Here is a 26487-nt window from a genome sequence, read left to right on the forward strand (position 1 = left end):
ACAACAATATTGAATGGCCACAGGTTTTTGGACCTCAAGTGGAACTGCATTAAAACCAGACCTGTTTCTGTAAAGAAAATTATTGTATGGGCTCAGGAAAACCTCTGATAACCTTTGTCTTATGCACAGTTTTATACTCAATTCAGAAATACTAGTATGAACTTTACCAACCGAAATTGTATTTAGAAATGATACAGAAATACTACCTTCTTATCTGGGCCTGAGCTTGTTTAAAATGAACTGAGGTAATGTGGAAAAAGGTCCTGTGGTTAGACCAATCAAAATGTGCCATTATTTTTGGAAATCATATTTCCAGGGAAGACCTTGAATATTTCAGGAAAACAAGAGCAAAATTAATTGTACACATATTTAATCAGTATTTCTCCATAGAGGAAGAGTCCAGGTGCTAAAATGGCCTGTCTGCAGTCCAGACCTGTCAAATTAGATGCATCATCATGGAATGAAAATCATGATTAAGAATACCTCTTATCTTGTTGAGCAACTGAACTCTAGCAACTGGTCTTCTCAGTTCCAAAACATTTGCAGAATTTGGAAGAGGTGAAGCACCGCAGTGGTAAACATTCCCTGTCCAAACTTTTTTGAAACATGTTGCTGGCATGAAATTCAAAATGATCATTTTCCATGAAATAGTCCAAATTTTCATTTTCAACATTAGATATGTTGTCTATGTCCTTTGTGCTGCTAAACATGGGTTTACAAGACTTGTATATTATTATTACATTATATTTTTATTTGAATTTTAAACGTCCCAACCTTTTCTGATTTGGGGTTGTAGTATTTTTCAACAGGTGAGAACTTACACTGTACATAAGTTGCACAATAGAAGTACATACCTGTATGTATTTTACCAGTGTTTCCAGATGGAGAAAATAGGTTAATGTGTGTGCAGTAAGTTAATAAATCAATGTGTGTGCATATGTGTTAGCCCTTGTGTGTGTTTGTATGTACATGTATGTGTGTTTTAAAAAGAATAGAATATTATGGAAATATATATGTTTTAAATGCATACAATGTGAAAATAAATATGAAATAATTATGTTTTCATTGCCATTCTCTTATCTTAGACAATTTTATTTACAGTAGATTTCTAGAGAAAAATCTACTGTAAATAAAAAAGGAAAGGCCCCGTACATGACCCATTAGAGATGAAAAGCCTTTCTTCACTCTATGAGTTATGACACAAGCAGAGGAGGGCAGTCACACTCACAGTCCCGATGGACTAATTTTCTGTATTTTTCTGCTGTCACCTGCTCCAAAGCCAGTTTAGGTTTTACCCTTTGGCCTTTGTGCTGCTGTCACTCTGCCACCCATATGGATGGGATTGGGTTTAGGGTTATCCCATCACCTACAGATTAACACCAACTATCCACCACAGTTGATCACACACAAAAAAGGTAGAGGACAAGGATGTCTCCTAAGAGGCATGAGTGGAGTGGGGTCCAGTGAGCATTAGGATTTGGATATCTTATTTGCCGTTCACCAACCCCCCACCCCCCGGCTGCTGGGCCCTAGCTGCACACAAAGGGCAAGCCCAGCAGGGGGAAGATGAAGTGGAGCAAAGCCCTTGGGCTGGGAGGTTTGCCCTGTAGAGATTGAGACGCTGTCCTGAGGCCCGTGGAGAGCTGCTGCTGAGGCTTGGGCATAAATCTCTAGCTCTCTCTCTCTCTCTCTCTCTCTCTCTCTCTCTCTGCCCTCTGCTCCGACCGGATGCCTGCAGGCCTATGCCACATTTGCAGCATATTGCCTGATATGCAGCGGCACAGGGAGTGTGTGTGTGTGTGTGTGTGTGTGTGTGTATGTTATTGCTAAGAGTGCCTCTCAGCTTTCATCTTTAAAATTTAACAGTGTCTCTCCATGCGTGCAGCCAAGGGGAAAACACTCGCTGCTCGCAAGTGGGATACACGATGACTTCCACCCCCTGCTTAAGAGACATGACCTCCATAGCCACAGTTTAGCCTCCTCTTACTTACGGAGCATAATGGAACCGTCTGCTCTTTAAAAAAGGCACATCGAAATCTTTTCTCTGCCTTCTTATCCTTTAACATTAATTTCTGCGGCACAGAGATACGTGGCCAGAAAATAAACCCAATATGGGTGGCTTTATGTCAAGACATGTAATAAAGGGAAAATAGAGGATTTAGCACAGAGGGGGTCAACTCCATGAGAGACCTTAGCGCCCAGCAAAATTATCCAAGAAAATAAAGAGGATAGCCAAGCAGTGGACCCAGCCATGCATAAGCCTAAAAAAAGAGGATAACGAAGACTGAGTTTGTTACACGAGATTATAACATCTGTGATAATAACTGAAAAGGTTGACATCTAAGGAATAAAATGTTCGAGGGAGGAGAAGCACACATCATTTAGCATGATCGCTGGCATTACCATCCAATTTTATGGCAAACTGGCACATCCGTGCCCATCGCTGTTGGCAGTGCCAGGTTTGAAGCGACAGCTGGTGTGATGTAATATCAACTCCCCAGCTAGACAAGTGATAAAGAGCAATATCCAGTTCCAAGGATGAGCTTAGGTAGATTAATACTCTAGAACACTGAAATGTTTGTTGTATAAAAGCTCTGTTTATAAAACAATGTGTCATTGCTGTTCACGAAAGACTCTTATATGGCAGATGGCCTAAAGTCTGAGAGCTGGTCCATATTAAAGGCAATAGTAGTCCGAGCTTTAGAGTTTATGTGAAATAATGAGATTTCAGATTCCCCTTCATTGAAACGTATTATAAATGGAAAAAAAACAGGGATTATGACAAAGACAGCTTAATCCCCCCCTTTTTTTCCAACGGGGGGGGGGGGGGGGGAAATGGAGCACGCCCTGAGATTTTTAACATTCATGGAAAGTGGACCACGCCAGCGCAGCAATCAATGAGCGCCCGAGCGCAGACGACCTATCAGCAGAGAGCGCCACCGATGCCCTGTGGACCGCTTTGCTAGTGTCGACCGAGCGCGCTCAGTCGACTTGACTCTCTTCAGCCCCTGCGCTTTGGCATTGGCATCCACGCGCGTGCGCTACTGCCATCCTGCCAGGCTCAACTTTGCCACCCCGGGGTTATTTCCAGTGCTGCTGACAGAGGGAGACAGACAGGGAGAGCCCGCGCCAGATTAGCCTGCACCGCTCTGCTCTACTCTACTCTGCGCTCTAGTGTACCACGCTCCACGCTACACGCTACACGAGACGCCAGGCTGCGCTCTGATCTGCCGTGTTGAGCTGCGCTGCGCTGTGTTGCCAGCCACGCGCAAGCATCCTCACCGGCGGCATCTTCTTCACCAGCCTCACCAGCCTCCTCCTCCTCCTCCTCCTCCTCCTCCTCCTCCTCCTCCTCATCATCAGTAGCTCGCAAGCTCCTCTGAGCGCCACCACAGCATCTGCCCACACCGCCCGCCACCACCACCTCCACTGCTCGCCGCGCCAGCTTCTGCCTCAACGCCAGCTTCTGCTTCTGCTTCTGCTTCGCCGCTAAAGCCTTGCCAACCCGCGCCCGTCGTCTCTGACCCCAGTGCCGCCGCGCCCGCCACAATCCCCCCGCTTCCCTCGCGGTGAACTCTGGATATCTTCTCACCCTCCACCCCACCACCACCCCCCCACCCCTCATCCTCCTCCTCCCCCCAGGGCTGCGCAGATAATTGAGCTCTGTGACTGATTTTTTTCTGAATCACACCACTTCAGAAAATAGAGGGAAAACCCCAAAAAACTGGAAAAAAAGAAGAAAAACTGATAAAAAAAAAAAAAAAAAAATAGAATTCCTGAACCTTGTTAGCCACATTTTTGGACCGGGACCTGAAGAACCCTCCACTGCTTCAACTACATCATCCCTTCAACTGCTTTTGAGACTGACCCCGAGAACTCTGTCACCAGGGTGCCCCGCTGGTCCACGACTCACACCATCTCCGCTCTCAACATGCCCAACTCCTTCCAGCAGAAGCACGGTGAGAACCCCCCCCCTTTTCTCTCTCTCTCCCCTTGCCGCTCTCCTGCGGAGAAATGTCACAGTTTTCTGTGCGCTTGCCGTCTCAGTGGTATTGCACGTCTCCGTCCTGCTGAGGCTGCAAGTGTGCAGCGGTGCGGAAACAAATGAAAGGCAAACAGATTAATTGAAATAAAAATAATGACACTAAATAGGAGCCAGAGGACCGAGCCATGGCGTTCTTACTTGATTAACTTATCATGGATGACATATCATGGGACCCATATCATGGGTCAGCAGCAGCACGTCCACATCTTGTAAACTCTGTGAAAGTTTAAAGAGACTTGTCTCAAGGTGGCTGCTGCTTAGTGTCAGTTTGAACATGCTCAGTCATAATTAAAATAGAGGATACATAAGGAATGTTGTGATGTTTTGGTTGTTGATGTTTATAAAAGTATAAATGCATGTGGATGTTTGTGTGTGCTATTACAACAAGCCTTTGGGTCAAATAAACATATTGATTGAAATATCAGTGATAGACCATATTCTGGGTTGATATTGACAGCATGAATTCAGCACAAAATAACCTCTGTGTAAACTGTAGTTATCAAATGAATGTCCTTAATATTAAATAAATATTACTACTGTTATTTTTAAAAGGCGGTAATTGAAATTAATTTAATTCGGAAGCCTCGAATATAAACGGTCCACTCTGTGACCTTCCCCACTGCCCCCCAAATGCATTTATATTTAATATCAGGACAAGCTTTTACTTGCTCTTAAGAATAGCATTATCAGAAGACAACCTGAATTGCTAAGGCTGAACACTCACTTATCTGTCACAGTGTAAGCTTTCTCTCTTTTTTGACATTTGCTGACAAACTCTTAACAAGAAACAATCCTAAAGCATGCTGCTCGAATCCTTTCACTGAATTATGCTTACGTAATAAACTGGATTTTTAACATTGTGTACAGTGCTGTAGTTTGGGTTTTGATTTGTACAGCCAGGAGAAACAAATGGGCAGTAAAATGTTATGTTTCTTTTTTTCAATATATATCAATTTCCCTTCTTTTAAAAAAAAAACTATTTAACCAGTAAAAGATATGAACAACAGTGAAAGGCAAGGTGTATTCCTGTCCTTCCAATATGACTCATGGGTCAATTTCAGTGAAGAGACTAAGAAAATAAATAAATTATATATTTTTTAAATTACAACTAACCTTCCCCCAGGGCAGAGATAATGCAAACACATATTTAACTTTATTTGAGGAAATTGGCTCTATGCTATGAATAGCCATGTAAACTACACACATACAGAGTGGAATAAAGGTTAATGTCTGTAGTTCTGGTGTCCTTTCGAGCTTTTTCCCCAGTATTTTTGCAATGATTGAATAACACTGTCTTTGACATATGACATAATTAAATATAAAACATAGTGAACATATGACATATGACATAATTAAAACATAGTGAACTTCATGAACTGAACTTGAGAACATACAGACTCTTTGAGACTTATCCTGTTTATCAGTTAGAAGCATGCAGTCTTTTCCAGTACACCCACATATACATGGTTTTGCATAAATTACACAAAGCATAAAAATAAATGCAAGAGAAAATACTTTAATGTAGAAATAGAAATTAAATATCCACTCAATTGTTTAAAATGGCATCATCCAAAGCCTGATGCGGGGAGAGAACTGGGGAACCCTGGTAAAGATAGTTTGCTCCTAAGAGCCAGTTACATCTTCTTCTGCCAGATTCCCTCCTCTATCAGATAGAACACACACATACACCCTGCACACATCTCTAATAAGGAATCCTCCACCTCCACTCACATACACCCCGCAATTCACATCTCTACTGAAGAGATCTTAGAAACTGAGGCTTGATGCTTTGGGTCTTGGTGTGTGTGCAAAGCTTTGGGCATCGTTATATCAATTAGAACAGCCCAGAGCTACGTGTACACTACCTATCATCAACTGGGTTGGTGCACGATGATAAGGAAGAGGGGCAACAATGACAGGACTTCCTGAATCTGGTATCTTTGCAGTGGTTCACCCAGTGTGCTGCTGCAGATGACCTGGGCTGACCAGTTGTTAATGGCCCAGGTTTGATTCCCATGGTGTAATCAAATACTTAATGCTGCATTGTAAAACACTGTTTGTCAAATGGGATTTAAACAAATATAAACAAATCTTCCATGGGGTCGTAGAGGTCTCAAAGTGAGTTGTCGGTCCCCTGAGAAAAGTCTGGTCACTTCTGGACCCAGCGAGCTGGCACTGACGCGATGACAATGTCTGTGCAGCTGTGGTCATGGGCCGCTGTCCTCGCGGCTCGGGAGAAAGCCAACTGCGTTGGGCAAACGAGCCGGTGATGTCAGCACGAGGTCAGCTCAGTGGTGTGAGGCAGATCGGAGCCGACACCCTCGCCGCTTCTCCTCCGAGTCGCCTCCTCGTGCCCTGGCCAGTTTTAGCGTCCTTCGCCCTATCTCGCTCCCTCCGTCCCTCCATCCTCCCACCCTCCACCTCTTCATCCCCCTTGTGCTCTTCTTCCATCCATCCATCCATCCATCCATCCGTCCATCCCTCCATCCATGGGAGCACGTGGGCATGTGGGCCCAACACTCAGCCAAGAAAAGGTCACTGGCAGTTTGACTCGAGCCTGGCCGAGTCCCTGTCACATGTCACAGTCCTCTCCTGCTTCATTATCCACAGACCAACCAACCAAAACCAACCAAGCGACTGAACCGAGCGACCTACCGCCACCGCCACCGCCACCGCCCGGCGGGTCCCTCCCGTCCGCAGGGCCCCTATCCGTTGCCACGGCACAGTGCTCCGCCTCACTGGAGTTGACACTGAGTCAGGCTGATTTGTTTCCAGTAAACGTTTACAAAGCTGGGGTTCAGGGTGGTGGCAGCCAGGGCAAGAGCCTGTTGAGGCGGCTTTATATAGGTTTACTGGCTTTACATGACGTGACACACACACACAGGCGTAATGCATACATCCAGGCCATCTGTGTCGCATGTATGGATACATTAATGGATAGTGTGAGAAAAAAATTAATGGAAAGATAAAAAAAAAACATGTAGGCTGCTGTCAGTCTGCCCAAAGCAGCTTTTAATGTACAGTGTGCATAATCCAAATTATTCCACACACACACACACACACACACACACACACAAACACACACACACACACACACGTCAGTTGCTGTCAATTGCTCATGCGTATTAAGTCAATCAAGTCAGACAACAGCACCAACAACAACAAAAAATCCTTTCCCCTAGGAGAGATGTTGGTATGAAGTTGCTGAAGTATGTTGCATGACTCACACACACACACACACACACACACACACACACACACACACACACACACGTCAGTTGCTGTCAATTGCTCATGCGTATTAAGTCAATCAAGTCAGACAACAGCACCAACAACAACAAAAAATCCTTTCCCCTAGGAGAGATGTTGGTATGAAGTTGCATCATGCATATGAAGTGAAGAGATAAGAGATACAAGGAGAGAGACATGCTATTGAGACCAGTCACTGTCACTCTCTAGGTTGCCATCTCGACATCAGTGCCAGTTGTCTGCATTAGCAGCCTTGTTCTGTCATGCACAGCAGCGCCTTCTCCTCATGAATGACCTATCAATCCGGATAACGAGGGCAAAGCCAGACTGAGTCGCTACATTAACCTGTGGGCTCTAGGAAAGTAGGGTTCATTTCTATTGAATACCACAGCCCAGTGTTTGTGTTGGGTTTAATGCTGCAGAGTGAATAGAAGAATAAAAGCATACACTTGTGTGTGGTGCGTATGCGTATCAGGGCGTTTCTCTCCGTCGAATAGCCGTTAAGCTGGAGTGCGATTCGAAAGACTGCTCGTTCAGAGACAGAGGGAGGGACAGTGCTTTTGCGCCGTCAACCACCATTTTTCTCCCACTGTACTAATCATATAGACCAACTCTCAATGGATGGATCATGGGCAAATAATGTCAAGTCACAAAAACAAACTCCCTTTTGGGGGAAATTATTGTGGTGCAAAAATTGTCCAGGGCTTTTAAAGAACTGTACAATCACTCCAGCATTTAAACCTGTGATAAAAAATAATAAAACAAAAAAAGTGTGGTCCATCCAAGCATGGCACATGGATTGTTGTCAACCTAATTAAAATTAAATTAAATATTAAATTAATAAAATGAAAGTTCCCGGCCAGATGGGATTAGTTTTGTTGGTTTTGTTCACCAACAACGCTCTACAGCAGTTTGGCTTTTTTTCACAATGTACTCAGAGAGCTCAATATCAATTCAAAATATATATATTTTAAGTAGTCTTCAATTCTTCCTTATAGGCAGGATTTGCAAATGTATATATATATATATATATATATATATATATATATATATATATATATATATATATATATATATATATATATATATATATAAAAATTAGCAAATCCTGCTGTGAAATCCCATGTAAATTGATATGTTATTAAAAATCCCGGAAAGTACTTGTTTATCTGCTTTTTGGGTATGTGGAATTGGTCGGAGCTGGAGGATACCCAAATCAAATCAGTTCAGAGAGTGGGTGATTTCTGGGGCTTGGTGGAATTGCTTTCATCCTGGCCAACCCCCCTGCCTCTATGTTGCCATGGATTATACTGCGTTTACAGCTCGAAATGAGCATAGGATGTGGTGCGCAGAGTTGGGATGGATGGATGGATGGGGTTGGGGGCTGGCAAAAACAGCTCATGTGATGCCACACCCCACGACTACACGAATGGACACACAGCATTGGTATTTGGAAGCAGATTGGATTTCCTATCTTTTCTGATATTAAAAAGAGTTTGGCACAGTAAAAAATCCCCCTATTAGACAGCATAGAGGCCCTGATCCAAAGACGAATAAACAGACTGAGTGCCAAAACCAGAGAGGCTGTGAATCAGTTCACATCCTCCCCGACCGTAGTAGTCATCCGTGCAGAAGAGAGCTTGTAGAGTATGGCCTGAAGGATTCTTTAGGGCAGGACTAATGACTGTTTGAAAGAGTTTCTATCACATCATCTCTAGTGTTTCTCAAACTCCAGTCAGATAAATGCAACACAGGAGACTGATCTTCAATATTGTAGATAAAAAAAATATATATATAAAACTAAAAAGTTGACATTTTGGCTTTTTATGTGGCTTACTAATTGTTGGTGTGCAATTTGTCATAGATTATTTGAACAGGACACATTTAAAATAGCTTGGCTGAACAAACAGATTTCGATGAGGAAGTGGGTTGCCTGTAGCTGATATGATCCAAATATTCCCATAGGCCTATTTTAAGCACATTCATGAATATGTGAGCGTATCAATGCGAGCTTCCCAACATTCCAGATTGGAGCAACAACAGAAGACCTCGACAACACCCAATGGGAGATTTAACATGCATACTCAGAAGTGGTCTGACAGGTTTCTGAACGAACTCTCCTGAACTGCACTCTGCAGCTGGTTTCCCTCTCTGGAAAATTACCACAACTCTGGGGAAAGTACTTCATCTGCCGCGTAAATGTTGACAAAACATCGAAGCACTGCCTTCAAACCATTACACGCAAGATCTGTCTTATCCAACTTTTAACGTTGTTCTCAAGAACAAAACAAGCACCCTGCCGTAGGGATCACACTTTCATGACACCTACAGTATAGGTAAATTTACCGTAAAATTCACAGTAACTTACTGGCAACAATTGACCAGTAAGTTACTGTGAATATGTTTATATATAACTAAACAGTTAAAAAACAGTCGAAATCTCAGTGCCACTTGCTTTTCAAAAAAGGCACCTGTGTGCTGAATCCATGAGCTAAACAAGTGTACAGTGCATATGCAACAGCATGAACCTAAAATATACATTGACTGGTGCAGTCTAATACACCTGCTATAGGTCTACCCTGAAATGTGACACTGTATGGCCAGTTTACAACTTCATGATGGCTCCTTAGATGTTCAATAGTAAGGAACTACAACTCTCCTGTGCCCTCTGTCACTCATTCACTTATTGGTAAGTGGGACAATGTTGCTTTGCTTGATCGATTGAACTGCTTCTTCGTCCTTTGAGGATAATAATTGAGGACAGGCACAGTTTTCAGTGTCTGTAGTGATAATGCAATTTTCAGTAACTTGGACTGAAACAGAACCATCTAAAATGGTTCAGTGTAGCCCCTGAGCAAACTAATTGTTCTAAATGTTTTTTAAAAATATTGTCTCAAGCAATATGCTGCAATGTTGTCCCATCTTCAAAGAGGGTCACACACAAGGTTTGAAAAATTAGTGAGGGGATTTATTTTGCTCATGCACACAAATGTGTATTTATTTTTGATATTTTTTTCTTTTTTACTCTTTAGGCCTACTTACCAATAGTATCAATTCTCTCAGTCTCTGGTCCATGAGCAACAGATAAAAACGACGATAGATACTGCCTACAAAGCGCGCCTTGTTCTGGCAATGATTAACCATCTCATGCCATCTTGACATTTTGTGTTGTGGTGAGTAAGAAATAGTCCTTGTACCAGCACTCGCAATTCACCAGGACCTCATAGATGGGGACACCGGGATACCGTCCGCTGGTGTTGTCCCTTCAGCTGAACAACAGTAAATACGTCACATCACATAACGTGACATTCTTCACCGACAAAAAGACTTTCAGCATCTTCACTGACATGGCTCAAAACACTACAAGACTACACACTACTTTTCACCCTCTCTTTTCCCCTTTTTAACCTTCTTGACTACCTTAGCTTCTATTCTCTTGACACATACACTTTTTGCTTATGTTACAAGAAACACACACACACACACACACACACACACACACACACACACACACAACAACAACAACAACAACAACATCCCACACACCTAGCGCTGTTCAGAACAGAGCATGGGAGAAATGAAAGTGAAACAGGCGAAGCCTTTGCTGGCTTCTTCTCCACCAGATGGCATACTGCTGAGGAAACACTCCTCCTTATAAAAGCCTGCATTCTTGGCATGTTTGTTAGACTCTAGAGAGTGCCGCCCAAACTCTCACTCTGCAAGACCTGATCTGTCTGAACTTCTAGCAAGTGCCAGCCTTAGCTCAAGCCTCTGTTTTCTGTAATATCTTTAAAGATCTATCGAACAGAGGGGGTGGGCAACAACAGCAGACCGTCGGGGTTGACGGAATGCTGGTCAGTGACTGAGGTACAACCAGCCACTCCTGTCAGCACGGCAACGTGGTTTTCACACGAGCCAGAGGCTAACAAAACACAACCTTGCTTTCACTTCCTGGTTCGTGGAGAGCTAGTCATTAGAAACTCTGCTGTGGGTGTGATGATGCCTGTACTCCTGCTCTGTAAGAAGGTCACAGATGGTTACGTTCACCAAATTTACAAAGCACCAACCTTTGGCTAATATACTGCTATTAGAAATCTGGTGGTGGAAATGGAGATACTGTACCTTCAGGTACAAACTGTGAATGTCTGAGTTTGAGTTTATTCCCTTTTTAATGTAATGTTTAATCAATGTTCAGTCTCACATTAATAGCAGGTGATTATAAAAAGAAATTGTAGATAAGCATCATTATATGAATAAATAATCATTTGTTATTGGTATTGTTATTTAGAAAGGGTGAAATCTCAGTGTTAAGACCAAAAAAAGCTTCCCTGACACTGAATATATTCTAGAAGATATTATCAGATGAATAACAAAAGCAGTCACGCGCGTCAGAGAAAAGTCGCAAGGCTTCATTCACAAAATCCTCCATCAACAAACTCCCAGCCTGCCAGCTTTTTGCTCACAACAGTCTCCATTAAAAAGATGCCCTCGTCCATCCCTGGTGATGAGGGAACAGGTTTGTGCCTCGGTGGCATTAACCCTGGGGAGCGTTTGTAGTGTAGTGTAGTGTAGTGTAGTGTAGTGTAGTACATCGCAGCGCATGCCACCCCACACATTCTTCTCCTCTCCTTTCCTCTCTGACATTGCATCAGGTGTGTGTGGTGGCCCCGGGCAACTGGCACGCCCAGCTCTCATTGCATGCACACAATTCCAGGAGTCTGGGGAGGGAGAGAGAGAGAGAGAGAGAGAGAAAGAGAGAGAGACAGAGACAGAGAAGGAGAGAGGGAGGGGCAGGGGGACTGTAGTGTGTTTGTGTGTGGAAAATTCCTCAATGCAGCCGATGGATCAGTGATTGAAATGAGGGTGATTGTCAGCTCCAGTTGTAGAAATGCCTTGCGTGTCATCAACTGAAAAGGAGGTCAAATATCATGGTATTCTTTGCTGTTCGTATTTTGAGATATTTTTGTTTTGAAAGTTGGACCAGGAAGATCTGCCTGATTTTCCACAGCGTTTCCCTTGTGTAAGACAGGAAGATTGTTTAAGCAAACTCCAATTAAAAATGCATGGCTAGCACGTCTCAAATGTATGAAGAGGTAACAGGTAACAGCTAGACAAACAGCTGAGCCTCTCTTGGATGCAACAAGGCAATAGTTATTATCCAGTTTGTGAATATTATGGCAGCTTGTGCCATACCAGAAATGCATAGTTCTAGTTGAACAGGTTTGCTTCCCATCACTTGAAGCTTTGACTGTGAGCCACTATCTGATCCCTGCCATCAAAATCATCAGATATGAGGGCACCTCACTGCAGTGCATGTGCATATCTGGCTGCAGCGTTATCATTTCACCCCCGCTGATCTGAAAGCGCTCATCCTCTTCCTTGGTGTGAGCTTCCTTGCAAGTAACAGCAAAAAACAACAACAACAAAAAAAACAATAATGTGACGGTGCTTGGTGTGAAAAAAAAAAAAGTGGAACAGTGTCTTTGCGTTCGCGTCTCTGCAGCAGCTGCTTGCTCGCTGCTGGTGTGGGGTAGAGTGGGGTGGGACCACCCCTCAGCCGTTGTCTGTCTGCGTTCAGAGACCACTTCCTCTGCTTGGCGTCCTGGCAGCACACACACACAGGCGGCTACAGAGGCGGCGGCCATCACACAGAGGCACTGGGCCCACCACCTGCACACACACATACGTACACACCAGACACACACACACACACAAAAGCATGCATGAACATGGACACACACACACACACACACACACACACACACACACACACATACAGTACATGTACACACATGCACACATATACATGCATACACACACATATGCACACACACACACTTACACCCATACACACATCCTGTACACCTGCCTGTCCCCCCACCCCCCTTCTAGAGCGGAGACTTGACAAAACCACTGCAATAATCTCAATCATTTTGGTGTCAAAAGTAGACATGCATATTTATTTTTTTTTGGGGGGGGGGGGGTCCCTGCCTTCATAAAACACCGTGTGCCCACGTCCAATCTTGCTGATCGTGCTTCAGGCAATAGATATGTCACATGCAACCCTTGCTGAATCCCCCCTCCCCCCAACTAACAGTTACTAACATTGTTAAATAGCCTTCACGAGAAAAAATACAAGATGGTGATTCCTTAGCTGAAGAGGCTTGCAAGGAGGCATGCAGTGAACATCAAACCACACACACACACACACACACACAGACACACACACAAACCTCTGTGTTTGAGGTATTGCTGATGCCGTCCTGTTACTTCCTGACCAGCGCATCCAACAGTTAACAGTTAGCCTGACATGAGTGATGAGTGACGACTCTCTGCTGACACACTTTCTTGATGTTCCTCAATAAATGCTTGCGTCTATGACTCAGAGAGCGATTGCTTAATTACAAAGGATGTAGCTCACAAAAGGTGTGCACTGGACTGAAAACTCAGTTTTTAATCTTTCTCGTACTTCTTACCATAATCCTTTGAAACATCATAAAGGTCTTTGCCACCCACACTTCCCAGACATTGCCAAAAAAAAAAGAAAAAAAGTGCTTTTGCCCAGTCATTCAAAAAATACTTCCCGCTCACAAGAGGAGACACCACCCAAAAAAAAGGGTATGATCGTGTGACGTAATTCCCATACACAGGTCTGTCACTAGGGCCTTTTGGGTATTTTCCCATAATGCTACAGTGTAGGGTGTGAGGAACATCCATGAGACAGAGTCTGCAGAGATCGAGCTGTGAGTCTCGGGGAGTGACTTATAGTGAAAGCTCACACCTACAACCCTTTCCAAACTCGTCGAGGGATTTAAACCCTTGAACACTCTATCCATGCACTGTCCAAGGCAATTACGTTCAATAATAATAATAATATTAAGCTTTATTTGTATAGAACCTTTCATACACAGAATGCAGCTCAAAGTGCTTTACATTTGGAACATTTAACATAATAATAAAGAAGAAGAAGAAAAAAAAAAGAAAATAATAATAATAATAATACATTTTGAGGCTAATGCAGCAAGTTGCTGCAGTAGTATATATATATATATATATTTTTTTTTTTTTTTTTTTTTTTTATTTCTAATATATATATATATATATATATATATATATATATATATATATATATATATATATATATAAATATATATTTTTTTTTTTCTAACAAATGTTTACATAACCCTACAAACCGCAAGCCCTTGTTGCTTGTATACATAAAATCAACAATCAGCAATTTATGGGACAACGACCATTTTTCTTCGTGCCCTATGCTGAGAAATATCAAAGCATCTATTCCCAGTTTGATGTCTATGAATGTCAGAAAGGCACATTCTTAATCATTCCCTTTATTTAGATCCATTACATTCTAAACCTCTGATAAATGTTAAAGATTAATTATTTTCTTTGTCATGTAGACGAATGTGTAGATTGATTTTCATAACTGTGAAATGTGGAAATACAGTTTGGACTGATCATACTTGCAGTGTGCCTCTGGAAAGGTCAACAGTAACAGCCCATATATGCAGGCAAGTTACATGGTTTACCTCCCGGGATCAGAATGTTCTGTATATTAAGGATTAGGGGCCCCATAATGTTTCTGCACAAAAGAAAAACAGTTTGATGGTTGGACACTTGGAAAACAAGGCTGAAGTTATCTGCAGGCTGAATTCAAATACAGAGGATGAAAGAAACAACAGAGAATCCACTGATTACTGGTCCGACGCTGCGGATAAAACAGTAACATCCTTCATTTCAAAGACGTTTATTCAGTCAGAAACCACTTCATAGATTTTCATCAACCATACTGTTATCTCTGTGAGAAAGCTAAAAGTCAGATGACAGCATTTCCTAAAGCCCAGCCACAGTTTTAGCAAGACACTTTTTAAATCCTGAGATTAAGTGCCTCAAGCTGCAATTATTTGATGTAACTCATGTCAATTATGTTTATGTGTATATTCATGCTTATGGTATTTAGCAGACACTTTTAACCAAAGTATACTGTTAGTTACTAAGTATATAAACAATGGTTATTCAATAGTTGATGTTCATGAAACTGTGAAAGTGTAACCATTGTCAGGAAGGAAGTTTCATCATAAAACCAGAGCCATACACCAAAGGTCTGCAGAGGCACCCTGTAGATAGACTATATGTGCACTTGTCCTGGGTGACAGGAAGCCTCCCCCTCCCCCACCCCACCCCCATCCAGCCCTTATTTTACTCTTCATGATGCAAGAGCTTTCTATGAAGGCCTCTCTGACATCCTTTGGCCAAGTTCTCAGCCTGTCCTGGCTTTAGCCTCAGTGTGCAACTCTGCACGTGTGGAGTTAGCTCTGAGGGGAAGGGAAGACATGAAGACAGGAAGTTAGCAAGCCGTTAGCAATGCAGCATCCAGCACTGTATACAGTATTGGCATGAACGCATTAACATGCTGTATGTGTATACGTGTGTGTTTGAGAGAGAGAGAGAGAGAGAGAGAGAGAGAGAGAGAGAGAGAATGAAATTATTAGCAGGACGCTGATGGGCAAATAATGAAGTGTTGGTGTCCATGTGACTGTCCTCTAAGGATCCGAGTGTGCAGGGGTTGGGGGGGGGGGTATAGGGGATTGTGTGGATGGAAGCTTCTCTTAAAACTTAATAAAAGCATGAAAGCATTTTTTCCAGAAGTGAGGAACTGAAAAGACCTCAGAGTACTTGCTAACAGCAGATCCGTGGCATGTTACACCCTCGTTGCATCATGCCGCGGAAAAAGCGCACTCGGCTCACTCGTGTCTTCCCTGACGATGAGCGCTGAAGCTGGCAGAATTTTTGCTCGGGAATAAGAGAAAATTTTTGCCATCCTTGTAAAAGACTGCGTGGGGCTGCGTCTGAGGCACAGGCCTTCATTAGCGGCTGTTGTGATCAAATGTCTCATTGGGTGCCCATCTGCTCCAGTTGTTTTGTTGGAGTGGTTATTATTTATTTATTTATTTATTTATTTATTTATTCAAATTCTTCAGGAGTTGAGTAGCACAGCAAATACAAAGTGTGCCGGTGTTGCTGATGGGGATTTTTGTTGTCCACACACACAAAAGAGCACCCAAACTTAAACACGTACGGACCGCACGGACACACACACACACTCTTCCAATTAGTATTCTAACCTGGAAACAAACCTAACTATGGTGTATCCACTCAATTTTAGTGATGTGCCATGACCATTGATGTGGGAACAGAGAACTGACCTCTGATATTAATGGCAAAAACAGGCAGAAGCAGCAATAGCAAAGAAACAGTAAGGCAGTTTTGGGAACAGTGAGGTTTCATGAGATGTGCACTGCAAACAACAAAACAACAGTTGCTGGCTCTGTGCCCCTATGGTTGGTTTGTGGTTGTGGCCTTTGAGCCTCCCGATAACATCGGCGACGATGATGATGATGACAAAGATGATGATGATGATAATGATGATGATGCAACGGCTCAGATAATACGTCACTCACATCCCAGAGCACAGGGGAGGCAAAGCACAGCTTATGCTCAGCGGCCCTCTAATGGACCAAAACAGTTGGTATTGATCAAGTACCCCTACCTCTACAACCCCTTCCTGTCTTGTCTAAGTGGGTCATTTATTTTTGTGTGGAATTGGTTGAGTAAAAGTTTGCCAAGGTTTTGCAGTAATTATCTCATGCGTGTGTGGCGGGGCACAGCGGGGGTGCCTGGTAAATTACACATTTCTCTCCAAACTCCTGGATGGTTTATGGTCGTGCATTATGCATTACTGCGTAGAAGCGCCTTAAACAACCCCCGAGTGAATTGAAATAAAGTTGACGCTGCTCTTTGTTTGGAGCTCAACATAGTCTTTATTTGGCAGTGCTGAATCGGAGATTGTTGTAGCGAGAAAGGAGAAAGGCCTTAATTATTTTGGAGACGTTTTCTCCCCGTTGGTTTGCGAACACCTGGGGTGTTTTTAGTGGGACGCCGGATCCAGATGGGCGGATGCTCGGGCGATTCCAGTGAGAAAAATGTTCTTACTGTTTCATTGGAGAGATCACTGTTGTGTGAAGGTTAAGAAAACACTCAATCTCTCCACATCCAGAAAAAGGGGGGTAAGGAACACACAGAGATGAATTTCACATAAGCGTCAGCTCCTAAATGAGTCCCATAAGCTTTGCATTAAAGCAAGGCCATAAGTTACGCCATCTCCAACCTTATGTGGAGGTTATGAGCGGGTTGTATGATCACATCTTCTAGATTGAATGAAATGTTTCTAGTGAGTAATAAACTCAAAGGTTTACACATTTATGGTCGCATCATAATGCCTAACTAAGATTTACAGTAGGCTGTAGTATGAATCCGGATAGATAACAGCATATATTTACACAAAATGTATTTATTTATTTCATTTTTTTTACATGGGATTAAAACAATATTGCTAATGATGTATGCGTCTGTATGTGTGTGTTTGTGTATTTTTGCATGTGTGTGTGTGAGTGTGTGTGTAGATATAATTTTCTTGTTATTGCATTACAGTTAATGCACAGTCCAGTTAACATGTCCAGTGTGGTGTTATTATTATTGACAATCCTGAACTAGCTGGGGTCAGGTCAAATTTGCTCGGTCAAACTCGGCAGGTCAAGTCCTTCCAAACGTCTGACGGAGAACGTCGTAAAGCTGCTCACGGGTTAAACGTCTGTAAAGGGGCGGCTGCGTGGTTGATGCTGTCAGTCCGGTTGTACGAGTCACACTCCCTCTACCCACCTCCCCACTCGGTGAGACGATGACTGTAGAGTTCCATTGTGGGGGCCGCAGTGCAGGGCCCCCACAGCATGCATGGTAGAGTCGGCCCACACACGCAAGCTGAAGCCAGCCAAGGTAGAGAACACAGCAGAGGAACCCTATTTTTAGAAACACCTCTTCCTGTCTCAACACTTTACTTCTTACCACACCAAAAAAAAAAAAACTTGATTGCTTGATTTTTATGTGACTGAAGATTTTATGTAATTAAAGACTGTAAACATTATGTTATTACACCACAATAAATGTTCAATATACAAAAAAAGCACAGATCCATAAGTTAAAAATATATAGTATAATTACAAATTGAAAGCAATGCAAATATACTACTTTTAAATGAAATATATTGGGAAGGCATTTATCTTTGCACTGTATGACTGAATTTATTTAGGGAAACATTTGAGACCGTTTTGTTTCTGGAGCCAAAAGCCTATGGAAGATTACAGCTCTTCCAGCAAATAGCCTAAATATATGTCCGCAGGGTGAGAGGGCAAGAGTTGAAGACAGGTTTCCTCCATATGCTCGCATGCATCCCTGTGAAGTAGTCCTCCACTATGCTGAAAGAGAAACAGATTTTGAGAGGCTAAGAATTTACTTATTTTTATACCCTGTATTTCTCATTCAAAACATGTACATATTTTTGTTTACAAAAAACAAACAGAAAATGGATGTATTACATAAAAAAGCACTCATGACAGATTCTATGCTAAATTCCAATGGCACTAACTTGCCAAATTCCTTCTTTTTTTGTAAATGTTGTAAAAAATGGAATAAAAATGCTGCCTGGGGGATTCAATGCTTGAATTACGGCAAATGAGGTATATGTGTGGTATATATTTTTTCATTGCCGTTTATATCTAAGTTCTCATTAAACAGTGCATGTGAAACAACTAGTTTGGCATTATCTTGCCTGTGCACAGTAACGTCCTTTAGGAGAGCACTTTGACCTTTCAAAGTGGAGCAACAAATAGTGTTTGCCGCCGCACTGCGCTAATTATGCAGTGCACTTAGTTAACCTTGGATTTACACTGATGCATTTTTTCCAACACGTTCAGATGACAAACTAAATTTTATTTTAAAATAAAATAAACATAAAGACTCAGAAGAAAACAGAAGTTTTGTTTTCAGTAGTAAATGTGTGAACTTAACAGACACAGACTTATCAACTTCAGCAATGAGTAAAAGTTTGAATGGATGGTGTGGAAAACAATCACAACCAACCATCCAACACCATTGACAGAAGACGGCATTCTTCATTCTTGGTTTCAAATCACCTTTACACTGCAAGATTTGTATGTTATGAGTCATTCTATGAGGTCACTAAAGTTCAGGTTTTGTATGGGATTTTTTTGTGTGTGCTCCTTCTCTGTCTCCCATGACATCGGAACCAAACCGTAAATCTTATGTGAAATCACGTATGTGTGCACATGTATGCATACACACACACACACATTCTCTCTCTGTCTCTCGTTATCACACACACACCCACACACACACACACACGTTGGAGAGAAAAACAGACTGCACCGGCACGAGATGAAAACAACAAGATAAACTAGTGCAGATCAGTCTCTGGGGCCAGAGCATTGCCTGTTGAGAATGGAATTAACCCTTTGCAGTGAAGGATTTCACAGGAGCCTGTACACAAGGAATTACACACTTAATTAAATACAAAAACAACAAATGTATGTATACACCTATTGCAAAAAATAACTGGCAACAGTATCAAATTAATTTCAGATAATTATTTTGATAAAGCCCATTAAACCTCCGAGCCCATTAAATCCTGTCCAGAAAAAAAAAAACTATGCCACGATCTCCAGGTAATAAAGACGACCCATACAATTAAGGGATATCTATGTCTCCATGCTAGAGTAAAATAATGACAACTTTAATGCATTCAAAGTCTTTTGGAAATGCCAACAGACATGCTTGAAATGCTAAGCCACAACAATAGAAGAATAGTGAGGTGTGTACACAACACACGGGGCCCGGATATCACAAAAAGCTGGCCTGGTACTGGCAGGAGGCTGAGCAGGGAAAAGGGGGACCCTTTCATTAAGGATCCCCCTCACATTTCACATGTGTAGTGGGTTTTAGGACTATTAGATGACTACACCTGTTTTTCATGAGTAAGCCAGCCATTTAGTTTTGTCCTGTTCCAACCTACCGGCTCCTTGTGATGTACCATACCACAAAGTACACGTCTGTGATGCATCATGTCACAACCCACTATCTCTCTCGGAACAGTTCGTGCTAGACTGAGGCAGATTGTTTATCCATGATGAAAGGAAGATCAGAGATTGTATATGTTATATATGTTATATATGTGTGTGTGTGTGGGGGCGGGGGGGGTGAGAGACTGTTTTGGATGAATGTCAATGTAAAAAGTCAACATTTTAACGTATGTGTGTGTGTGAGAAAATCAGCATCTGTTTGTCTGACGAGTCTCTGCCCTTCTCTTGTGTTTCACCACAGCCCAGCACATGCTGCTGCTCTGCCCAGGGATGACCAGAGGCCGAGAGGAAGGCCCTCCCGCAGCATGGAGCCACCACAAGCAGAACTACTCTGGTGAGACCCCAACACAAACAAACACACTCAGGGATTAATACTACTTTAATTATTAGCATCATTATGATATTTAAAAAGTGACTAAAACATAAAATCTGAATGAACTAGTCTCGATTGCATAACATGCTGCCCCCCCCCAACCCCTAATAGCAGCTGGCTTAACAGGTCAGGCCCATTTCTGTACTACGTCCCGATGTGCATCCCTTCGGCATGTGTTCCCACGCGGCACTGGCCAGACCATGGGTGCTTTACCCGAAAGCATCGATGAGCCACCACTGTGGTGACCATGGAGACAGAAAGTGCTCAAACATCATCAGTCTCTCACTATCATTTAACTATGGTAGTCATTCAGCAAAAGCACCCCAAACATCTCTTGGAGCACCACAAATCTGTCAGGCGATGCTTGAAAACTTAGTAATAGTGAGTTTAGTTTGTTAATAACCTAAAAAATAAAGTGTTATATTGTCATTAATTGATCCAGATCAAGTAACACACAGTTGTAATGAGAAAGAAACCTAGTGATAACATACTGACTGTGACATCAGCAGGGTTGAAGGCCCTGACGAGGTGTGAGAGCATACAATAGTGCATAACCATATAGAAACACTAACCCCATATGTGCAGGTGCAATCAGCATAAACATACACCTGATGTTAGAGCATGAATCACAGATAGACCCTGTTAAACCAGGGTCAGAACCATGGCGGATCGGGCCAGGTTCAACTCCTGTGTCCGCTTGTATCGGTCATGAATGGTTTTGAGTTATGTTAATTTATAAGACGGCAAACTCTGATGTTCACTGACAAGTGAGGTGAATAATGACACACGCATTCTTCCCTTTACGTACCCCTGAGACATAGGCTACTACACACCAGCCCCCGACGTCTGCAGCTTCAACAAGCATGTAGCCCATGTATGAGGGAACACTAACTAGAACCAGACAACATCTGTGTGGCCGGACACTTCCCCTGCTGGTCATGATGCATCCTGCTGTAGGTGATGCTACAGATGATGCTTTAGCACCCCTCCTCCCCTCCCCTCCACTCTCCAGCCCCCAGTGCAGTGTTTGAGCAAAATTGCCTTTAATGGAGCATAGGAATATTAGAGAATTTGCAGGAAAGGAGAGTTAGGCTTATATGACAGGAGACCATTCTCAACACACTGCACTCTGAAGAATTTGTAAGAGGAATAGTTAGCGTGTTGTTCAGCTGCAAGGCAGGGTTAAGTTCATATTTTACTGGGCATTTCCCTTTTTGGGGGAGAGAAAATGCGCAGGATTAGCTGTGGTATGTTAAGAATTTTTTTTTTTTTAATAATAATAATAATAATAATAATAATAATAATAATAATAATAATAAAAAGCTCAAAATTTGTTTGGTTTAATTCAAATTTATTTCACAATAATTGCAAACAATTTAAAAACCCACATTATTCTTTAAAAATACATGCCGTTCATTAACCACATACAGGTATAACTATTTATTTGGGGCTTACCATAACGTTATAATGGATCTCTCAGAACAGGTCTACTGCACATGGACAAAAACGGCCATCCACCCTAATAACTCACAAAATACATCTACCATTTTCACCAACAGGTCACAGAATTAATTTTGTTTTTTGTGCCCCCCCTTTCCCCCAACACACATACAAAGACGCTAATTAGCGTGTGCTACCCCAGGCACAGTTTAATTTGGCGCTTTAGCAGTTTAAGCAGTACTTACAACACAATGATGTGTAAACAAACACCGTGAGGCGTTTAAAAATCCGCATCTCTTTTCCGTTACAGTTCATTTAATATGATATTAGCCTGGCTGATGACACAGAAAATAAGTTGACTAAATAAGAACTAACCTGTGTACAGGTTAAGTGACACATGCACAATGGCTCATCAAATTAGCCAAACAGAGGATTGATTCAATGGCCATGGAATCATTCGTGATCATGATGTCAGCTATGCACAACAGACGTTTCTCTCAACATCCTTTAATGTAAATTCACTCGTTACAATGTCTGTCTGAACCGACACAATAACCTTAAAATGCGGCATCAGCAACATCAGCACCAGCGCAGCCAGGTGACAAAGATCCACATAATGTACACTTAATCGGATTAGGCAGGCCTATATAGGATACTGCCTTTGTCATTGTAAGCCAAATTCCTATTGTTAATATTATTGAAATTATGATAATTATTAACTATAATGCCCAAAGCTGACTGGGACTTAAAAAATGCATGGACTAGTTGCAAACTTCATAACTTGACAAGCAGACATTGCCTCTGAAGTAGGGGCAACTCACTGTGAATTCATCAAATCAACCCATTAATGCGCTTGAACGGCAACTCTACCAGCCAAAGGCTATGCAACTTGAGCTTTTCAAAAGACTATGAGTGTATTTGAAACATTTGTTGAAGGCCATCCTTCTTCCTATCTTGACATGACAAATTAGAGCAAGCAGTCGGAGAGGAGGAAGACAGAACTCGCAGATAGGCAATTAAGTAGGAACAGTGCGCACCTACCCTACATAGTTGTCGAAATGTCATATTTTATTGGAACAAACACCTTAATAACTTGAGTCAAGTCGGAGACTGTCCCTACCAAAAGTGAAGGGCCTATGAAGACATAGCCTGTTCATCTCAACTACACTAGGTTTTCCACGGACAATGTGGCAATGGTCTAAACTACTTGCAGAGTAGCTGTGTCTTACAGATGCATAGCATTTAAAAAACAGAAGGCAGAAAAATGTGGATAGAAAACCCGTCTACACTATGCAAACCGGCCGAGAGGGTATAGGCCACTGCGACACCAGTTTAACTTCTCAGCGGATACTTGAGTGATTTAGTTATAGGCCTACTTAATTATATCAAATATATTATGACATTATTACGTTATAAAGTTCATTCGTGTTATACTTTGGCAGTAGAAGTAAGTCTGAAGCATTCTTAAGTCCATCACATAAGCTAGGCCAAAATTGTTCAGATGTATATTCCAATGTTAATGGAGTTTAGGCTACCTGACATTCACCTGCTACAGAAACCGAAGACAAATAGGCCCGATGGGCCACTAAAACACATTTTAGCAGTCGGCTAGTCCAGGAAGGCCAAAACTTAAAAAAAAAAAAACGTTCTGCTATGCTGTTTAAATAAGTTGAAATGTAGAACTAACATACTATAACATTAGGCCTACATTATTTTTGTGAAACCAGTTTTGGTATGGGCGACATGGCCTTAGACCGTCTGTGTTAATACATGTACTCTACACAAGTGTCAATCAATTACTGTCCACTGCTACAGTATGCAAACCTTTAAACTCTCACCAATGCACCGCTTTTCACATCCAACATGGAGCAACCTACAGATGTCATTATCCCTGCGAAGTGAGTCCAACGTGTAAGCTTTGTGGGGAACATACCGAAAGAATGAAAGTGATTGGTAAAAATCAGTCACGTCCAACAAAAACAGATGAACCTATGAGGAAATTGCCTTGGTTTTACAGTTGAACCAAATGAGTAACAATGCAATGCCTTCCACGGCAGCACAACGAAAATTTCAATATCTCAAAGATCGCGGGTATTAGTCTTCTAGTTCCAACCACGTTACAAGTAACCTACTCACAAATTCAGTTCGCACAAGCGCATCAAAATAACAATTATGCGCGATCCATGGCTAAAGAGAGCGTTTTACTCGCATCAAACTGGGCGACAATAGCCTGTAGCCTATCAATAAAAGTTCCTTGGGTTAAACAACAGCTTTCTATCACCGTCTTAAGGAGCATAAATAATTTCCCACCAACACACAAGCGCGCTCAAAGGTCGGCAATATACATCTGTTGTGAAAATAAGAATAAAAATACCACGGGAGAAATAAAAAGCCTACTGTAAGAAATAAGAAACGAATGTCCGTGTGAATAACCGCTCCGCATATGTTCTGTACAGGTTATGACTGTGGGTTTAATACAGGAAAGGCTACAAATGGACACTTTGCTTATGTCATGGAATAGCAAATTAGTTCTGAGAATATTGAGGCTGGGCTACAGGCACGGCTTACGTAGCCAAATCGTCTGCCCATGTGACCGTCTATCCATGGGATCCTCCAAGTGAAAGGGAGAATGTATTGGCCCTGGCTGATATTTTTCACAAAATATAGTACAATTAGGCAATTTATATTAACAGTTTCGTGCTTTATTTCGATTTTTCACGTATTATTATTGAAGTTGAGTAGTGCCATCTTCTAAAATAAATCAAAGCATATGTAGTTATAAGCGCAACGAAATTATGTCACTCCCCTGCCTTCCACAAATGGTATAGTCACAAGCTCAAATTCCGAGAATTGAGCTCTCCTGATTCTTAGAACTGGGGTTCTTAGAAGTGGTGATGCAAGAAGTTTCTAGGAAAGCACTACCAGGTGATTATTCTAAATTATTTTCTTCATCTGTAATCTGGCGCGATGTTGCTCGTGTGCTCTCAGGTTATGGGTCTCGAAAATGACATAGGTATACCTTTTTCGAATTGTATTTTTAAGGTCTCTATTTCGAATAGTGTTTTACTCAGTCATATGCTTAGGAATACAGTTAGTGTGGAGAGTGTTGGTTAATGACAATGCTCTGAACTGATCCACCTATCTTCCCTTGTCTGAAGCCCCGCTGTCTTCTCTCTCAACGCGGTGGCTCAGCCACGGCAAGTCGGGAGGCGTAGGGAAGAGGTTGCTCTTTTCGACGGAAACAGAAAATATAATAGATGGGGTTTTCAGTATCTTACCCCGAGCTGTCAGATACGGGGGGCACTTACAAATAAACAAGTTGTGTAAAGTGTTCCGAAAAGTGATACTTGAACTATATGTAATTAACTTTGGATCACGAATTGTGGAGGCAGATTTTTCTTTTTGCGCGCAACGATTGCTTGTGTGAACATAAATTATGTTGCGTATTTTCTGAGATTTCATCGGGTAGGCTACAGTGTGGGACGGGTCAGGGAGATTTCAGAAAGCCATCATCTGTGTGTCGTTGTATGTTATGCTAACTCGAAGTTTTGAGAGTAGTGGCATTTTGAAACCTGGTTTGATGTGTAGCAGAAACAGTTTTCGTAAAATGTGTTTGTTACATAGCCTATCTGGTAATAAGTTGTTTCTGCGTAACTACCTAGCTTTAGTCTTCATGACAACCTTGTTTTTTTTCACTTTGCTGGTAGCTTTCCACTGTCGCAGAAGTGTGAGTAGGTTTGACATTGCGCTCCAGAAAAGGAGTTGGAAACATTGCTGTAATATACGATTATTTATAAAGCAACTGATCTTCGTCCTGCAGTATCACACTCCTCACAGTTTATAAATCTCCTGCAAAGGTTTTCGTGCCCTGATATTAAAAAAGTTAAGAACACTTTTAGAGGAACAAACTGTCACTGCCGTGCAACAGCTCGCGGGCGTTCCTGAAATCGCCTGCTAAAAATGTAGGCTCGTGCGTCAGGCAAAATACTTTTGAGCTTCAGAACTCAATGTGTTATTCGCACATTAATAACTGTTCAAATATCAGTTGGGTTAAAAAAATGGGTTAAATAATTATACCTCACCCTGACCTTTATAAAGTGTGAGGCAGATAACTCTTATTGAGTAAATGCTCTTTGATATTTCAGCGCTTGAGTGACAGATTTAAAAACGGAGCCTATTTCAAGGTGTTTGGTGACAGCTCCTGCCGATACTTTTCCATTGAAGGGAGGCGGTCATAAATGTCTGCTCCGTCAACAAGCTATTCTTGGAGATAGCCTACCTGTTCGATTTTAAGTTCATGGAAGACTGTGCAAGAGAATGTGTTAACTCTCATTTTCCGATGTCGTATGCAAGTTGCATGTGTGCTCTTG

At 42.1% G+C, this 26487-nt stretch overlaps 1 protein-coding gene across 6 annotated transcripts in view; it reads left to right on the forward strand.

Moving 5' to 3' along the window:
- Positions 1-3916: 3916 nt before the first annotated feature.
- bcl6aa (BCL6A transcription repressor a) overlaps positions 3917-26487 on the forward strand; it is a 28571-nt gene continuing 6000 nt past the window's right edge. For 2 of the 6 annotated variants that reach the window (XM_042111704.1, XM_042111705.1), the window contains exons 1-2: positions 3917-3959; positions 20546-20638. In XM_042111704.1, coding sequence (XP_041967638.1) covers positions 3932-3959; positions 20546-20638 — 121 coding nt within the window. In that variant the 5' untranslated portion in view covers positions 3917-3931. Of the gene's footprint in view, positions 3960-20545; positions 20639-25001; positions 25043-25080; positions 25131-26487 lie in introns of those variants that run through there. The other 4 variants (XM_042111707.1, XM_042111709.1, XM_042111706.1 and 1 more) reach the window with 3 other exon arrangements.

Source organism: Alosa sapidissima, chromosome 12 (genome assembly GCF_018492685.1).
Source record: "Alosa sapidissima isolate fAloSap1 chromosome 12, fAloSap1.pri, whole genome shotgun sequence".
Classification (NCBI taxonomy): Eukaryota; Metazoa; Chordata; class Actinopteri; order Clupeiformes; family Clupeidae; genus Alosa; species Alosa sapidissima.